The 6,446-nt window shown below is 38.5% G+C and overlaps 1 protein-coding gene across 1 annotated transcript in view; it reads left to right on the forward strand.

Moving 5' to 3' along the window:
* CPNE8 (copine 8) overlaps positions 1-5,996 on the forward strand; it is a 372,678-nt gene extending 366,682 nt beyond the window's left edge. The window contains exon 20 of the mRNA XM_068276306.1: positions 4,298-5,996. Coding sequence (XP_068132407.1) covers positions 4,298-4,486 — 189 coding nt within the window. The 3' untranslated portion in view covers positions 4,487-5,996. The remainder of the gene's footprint in view (positions 1-4,297) is intronic.
* Positions 5,997-6,446: the final 450 nt, after the last annotated feature.

Genomic DNA, 6,446 nt, shown 5'->3' on the forward strand with positions numbered 1-6,446 from the left:
GGGACACAGCGCTGCAAGGCAAGAGTGCCATCCACTTTGCAACTGTGGTAAACGGCAATCCACCACAATATTGAAGGAGGTGGTTTTGGTGCTCGGTGCCGAAGCTGGACGCTGCTATAGCAGTAATGCTATAGTGTGAGAAGAACTTAAAGAGAACCTGTACTGAGTAAAATTATTTAAAATAAACACATGAGGTAACTTCAAATGAACATTACATAGTTACCTTGCCATCAGTTCCTCTCAGAAGTTCACCATTTTCTTCTGACAATAATCCCTTCCAGTTCTGACAATATTTTGTCAGAATTGAAATATATCAGTTGCTGTCAGTTATACATCAGTTGCTGTCAGTTACAGCTGAGAGGAGAACTGATGTGTCCATGTTTCCCTATGGCTCAAGTGGGCGATGTTACAGTTTAACAGTGTGCTGACCAGAAAGCTGTTATGGGGTAATAGCCATTTTCAAAATGGAGGCCGGAGAATTCCATTAATCACAGTGGACAAACAGGATGCAGGAGAGGAAAATTAGATTGAGGAGTAGACTACACAGGAGGTAAGTATGACATGTGTATGGTTATTTTGACTTTTAATGTTCAGTTCAGGTTTCCTTTAAGGGTAATTCAGGGTTCTGGTGATCGCCAGACCACAAACTACTTCTCCTTCTAAGTTGCAGTGACTCAGAGGGGGAATAGTATTCAAAACCACTGAGAATTTGAGTGGCAGCAGGGGGAGCCAGTGCTGGGCATAATGGAAAAAGCTACGCTTACGGATCATTACGCGTAATTTTACACTATTACGCATTACGGAATTACGCTTACGGCGTAGACATTCAATTTCGGTACATGTCTGTAATTACGCATAGCCCTTACGCAATTACGCGTAAGAATACCGTAATTCAGGTTGTTACGTTTTAGGCTTACGCGTAAAATCCTACTAGCAATTAATGCGTAAGGTCATGCTGCCAAGCGGAAAAGTTGACGCATGGATCAATGTTAGGTAGCCGCCGACTTTAAGTGTTAATAGCAAAGCCCCCTTAATTGCTAAGAGCCTCAAATTTGGAGAATATATTAAGGAGATCAGAAGGAATAAGAGGAAACATTTTTTTTCAAAAAGACCTTATAGTTTTTGAGAAAATCGATGTTAAAGTTTCAAAGGAAAAATATATACATTTAAAAACCCACCGACTTTAACGGTTAATAGCAAAGCCTGCTTAAAATTAGGAACACCAAATTCACAGGGTATATTAAGGGGATCAGTGGGAATAAGAGGAAAATTTTTTTTTTCAAAAAGACCTTATAGTTTTTGAGAAAATCGATTTTTAAGTTTCAAGGGCAAAAATGTCTTTTAAATGCGGAAAATGTCAGTTCTTTTTGCACAGGTAACAATAGTGTTTTATTTACATAGATTCCCCCAAGTGGGAAGAGTTTTACTTACTTCGTTCTGAGTGTGGGAAATATTAAAAAAAAATCAGAAGGAACCCCATTGGTCTGCTAAGGACCAATGGGGTTCCTTGGAGCCCAAATACAAAGATGCTTTAGAGAGCTCTGAGCTATAGCTCAGAGCTCTGTCGGGTTTAGGACGCTAAGTCCCCGCCGGCTCCGCTGCCCTCCCCGCCTCTCCCACATGTCACCTATATACATGCTGGCACCCATGGGTGCCAGCATGTATATGGGTGACAGGTGTGGGCGGAGTGGACGGCGGGAGCCGGCGGGGACTTTAGCGTGTATGCGGCGGCCGGCGGGTGAGCGGCGAGTGACGTCGGGTGCGGTGGCGTTACAAAGTAACAAAGTTGTTACATTGTAACAACTTTGTTACATTGTAACTGATTAGTATATTTCCGAGGATATTGCGTGGGAACTGGCTTTTAAAGGGACAGGTAAGTATTAATGGTTAATTAAGAATATTAAAGGACTTTTTTCGTGGTTATGTTTTTTGTTCAATTAAAATACTTTTTCTATGTGTTTGTGTGTTTATTTACTTTTAACTCTTAAAGGAAATAGGTAAGGGGTACAAGTACCTCTATACTCATTTCTCCTGGGAGGGGGGGGTGGGCATCTGGGGGACCCCTTTTTAAAGGGGACTCCCAGATGCCACCATGAACCCCCCCCCAGGAAATCGCGGCCTCCACCTCCACCGCCCATCGGAGGTGGAGAAGAGCCCCTTGTCCTTGGATTGGACAAGGGCTCGGAGGGGGAGGGGAAAGCTTGGCTGCCCCTCTCCTTCCGAGACCCCCCAATCCATGGACCATGCGGGCTGGTATAGTCAGGGTGCGGAGCCCCACGCGGCCGGTGCTCCGCATTCTGGCTATCCCAGTCTGCATGGGGGACAAGGGGTTAAAGAGGTCTGGGAGGGAGGACCCCACATCGTTTCTTTTTAATATTTCCCACACTCAGAACGAAGTAAGTAAAACTCTTCCCACTTGGGGGAATCTATGTAAATAAAACACTATTGTTACCAGTGCAAAAAAAACTGACATTTTCCGCATTTAAAAGACATTTTTGCCCTTGAAACTTAAAAATCGATTTTCTCAAAAACTATAAGGTCTTTTTGAAAAAAAAAAAAATTCCTCTTATTCCCACTGATCCCCTTAATATACCCTGTGAATGTGGTGTTCCTACATTTTAAGCAGGCTTTGCTATTAACCGTTAAAGAGAACCAGAGACGAAGCACCCTCATGTATTTTATTACATTTATCAGTGGGAACATGACAGTAAACAGCTACCCTGCTTTTAGTTTCATTGTTATCTGCTTAATTAGTCTATTAGCAGCTGTGATAAGAATCCACCGACTATTCAGTCGAGGTTTGACCTGGAATCATTTTAGCTGAGTCACTTTTCTGTGGAGTCTTTTCAAGCCCAAGCCTCCCCCCTCCTGGCTCAAATTTCATGCTTTACATACTGAGAGCTGTGATGACATGGGAGCTGCTGCAGGAAAAATCTCTGTCTAGCAGACAGTGTGGCTGTGTGATCTGTGTGCTCTGTCTGTGCAGCCTGTCATTATTATCTACTGTATGCAGTTTCATTACTATGAGAGACACTTCCTACAGGCAGCCACATAGTATTCCAGAATATGAAGTTGAAAGCACACAGATGAAAGCCTACAGCAGCCCTGCTTGTCTATAGTCTCATATAGCTTAGACAGCACATCCAGAACACCTCATAACCTGGAAACAGAAGGAATATGAGCCGGCGGCCATATTGGATATTTCCTGGAGCAATAATGGATAAAAAGCACTCAAAAAGGCACACCAGAGTGGCAAAATTATCGGGTAGAGCATTTATTCTTTACAAGCTATCAACTGATATGTTTATTTTGTGTGAATCGTTCATCTCTGGTTCCCTTTAAAGTCGGCGGGTTTTTAAATGTATATATTTTTCCTTTGAAACTTTAACATCGATTTTCTCAAAAACTATAAGGTCTTTTTGAAAAAAAAAATTTTCCTCTTATTCCTTCTGATCTCCTTAATATATTCTCCAAATTTGAGGCTCTTAGCACTTAAGGGGGCTTTGCTATTAACCCTTAAAGTCGGCAGCTTTTTTATATTATACGGGAGCGTAATATTACGCGATTACGGCAGACTGTGTAATTTCAATGGGAGTTTACTGTCTTACGCGTAATTTGTTACGCGTAATAACGTAACCTACGGTCTACGCGTAATTAATTACGCGTAATACCGTAACCTTACACGTAACGCTTACGGTGCATTTGTAGTGAATTACGATGCGTAATTACGCTAATGCGTAATTTCGGCCCAGCACTGGGGGGAGCCAACATTCTGCTAACTTTGCTCCCAACTCACCAGCAGCCTACCTATACATACGCCCACAATATAGGTGTATTCCCAGTCACATTATGCACTATAAAAAGTGTCTGCTGGCATGTCCACAATTTAAACTCTTCACCAACCATTATCATGGAAATGGGCTGCAATATTACAACTTATTTTGTAAGGAAGAAATGTTAAATAATAATGCATTTAAAGAGCAACTTTTCCCCAATATTGAATGTAATCCCAATTAGTAGCTGATACCCCCTTTCACATGGTAAATCTTTACCTTTGTGTCATTGTTCACCAGGAACAGCTGTGTGGCTGATATTGAGGTAAAACCCCTCCCACGTGTGATGTTTTAGCCACAGTGGCATAACTACAACTCATGGGGCCGCCAGAGAGATTTAAAAAAGAAAAAAGCTCTTAGCTGGATATAGATCAATTAAAACATATTTGTGTAAAAAGTAATCACTATTAAAATTATTATGTAAGTTGAACTACATATTTTATTCATGTAATTTTTTTTTACAGTTTGTACCTTTCCGAGACTACATTGACAGAACTGGAAACCATGTACTAAGCATGGCACGACTTGCCAAGGATGTTTTAGCTGAGATTCCTGACCAGTTCCTGTTGTACATGAGATCCAGAGGATTCAAGCCATTTCCTGCTCCACCTCCATATACACCAGCTGGGCACCTACTACAGACTCAGATCTGACTAGTCTGAGATTCAGTTCTTCCAATTTTTGTGAATCTTGCAAGCTGCTTGTGGCAAGCTAGCATCAACATAAGGTGCACTAAGTCTGGACTCGTAACAAGCCTGCTTTTTGCATGGAACAGAGAGTGACTTTTTTCGGATCTAAAAGATTCTGTTTACAGACCAAAACTGTAAATATGGATACGTATGAAACGAGAAAGATTTTACATACTCGGCAGGAAATTCTAACAAAAGACTGAATTTGTTTCCTGAGTCTTATTTTTGTGACCATTCATTTTTATTATTAAAACTGTTGGGGGAAGCACAAATCATACTTTTAATCCAAAACTGTATTTATTCTCCCTGACTGAGATCTACTTCTGTGGGAATGCAATTCCTTCGTGTCAATGTTTACATGTTACTAATTTTTAAATTTCAGTACTTTTGTAACAATTCTTTAAAAAGTTTTAAACTCTATAAAATCCAGTGTCTTCTTACTGGCAATAAATATAGCCACAAAAAGCAATAGCCCATTAACAGATCTCTTTACATATGTTAAGAGATGTGGACAAGTGCTTTCACAACACATGGAAAAGCAAATGAAATTCTAAGACACAGCACTTATTAACCTGTCCTTATCTTTAAAAAAGCTTATGGCACTCTAATCATTAAAAAAAAAGTGCTAATTTTCTGAAAAAATAAAACCGCTTTGGTAATTTATTCTGCTACAACCTAATTTCATAAACACTGCATACAAAATAAGCGAAATAAAATAGCACCATTTATAGATTTTTTTTTTAAAGAAAAAAAAAATAGCTTTTTACACGCCTGAACGACTGTCTTGTTTTTTTTTTTTTTTTTAATTAAAAAAAAAAAAAGCTTAATTTTGCTTTGTAAAGTTTCTTAAAAAATGCATGGTGTCGGAATCTTTGTGTGTCAAAGATATGATAACCTGTTGAGGTTTACTGTTAGCACCTATTCACATTAATGCCATTGAACCTGAGCAAAAGGAAATGTGTGAAAGAAATTGAAAGATAGGGAGCCCTGTCTTCCATTGCTCTATATGAGTAATGCTAATGCAGGACTTAAGGAGTTTTCAGTTTTAAGGGTGGCAACATCCATGTACTCTATACACAGGAAATATGTTTACTAAACTACCCAAATACATATATATAAATATATATATATATGCTTGTTCATATATAATGGTACAATGTTTTTGCATGTACAGTTTTTACAAAATATAACACAGTTTTGTGCTATTATGTGTCAAATACAATACGTTATTCTAGAACTAATGGCCTTAAACACACACCCAGTTCCTCAAAATGATTGTGAATTGCCTTTAAATTATGGAAATTATTCTATTTTTTCTTTTTGTGTCAACCTTGTAACTGGTTTGTAATTGTAATTTTATTTGCATAATATATGCATACATATTTTGCCTATTTCTATAACGTACTGTTAAAATAAAGATTTATTGTAATTACTCATTTCTTTTGTAAGCATGGCAACAGGTATTTTGCTGAAATACAGATCTTCAATTTTAAAGTATATATATATATATATATATATATATATATATATATATATATATATATATATATATATATATATATAAAAATTTTTTAATATATTAAAATTTTGAAACATCAATAATGTCCCAGTCTTGTCCTTATTTCAATGTAAGACAAACAGAAGAAAACACATCATTTTTCAAAATATGGCAGTCTGGATTTTCCTGATGACTAAATTAAAGCAGACCTGAACTCAGAATATCCTCTCTGCTCTTAGGCCTCTTTCACACCAAGTTTTAGGGGACGTGAAGGTCGCATAACGTGCCCCTAACGCAATGCATGGTGGTGTTGAAGTTGGACGTCAGATTGAGACGCGTTATGCTTTTGGTACGCCGTTGATACGTCTTGGTACGCCGTTTATGTTCTATACTGGGAAGTCCGGATCTTTTCAATCTTTTCAAAGT

Source organism: Hyperolius riggenbachi, chromosome 3 (genome assembly GCF_040937935.1).
Source record: "Hyperolius riggenbachi isolate aHypRig1 chromosome 3, aHypRig1.pri, whole genome shotgun sequence".
NCBI lineage: Eukaryota > Metazoa > Chordata > Amphibia > Anura > Hyperoliidae > Hyperolius > Hyperolius riggenbachi.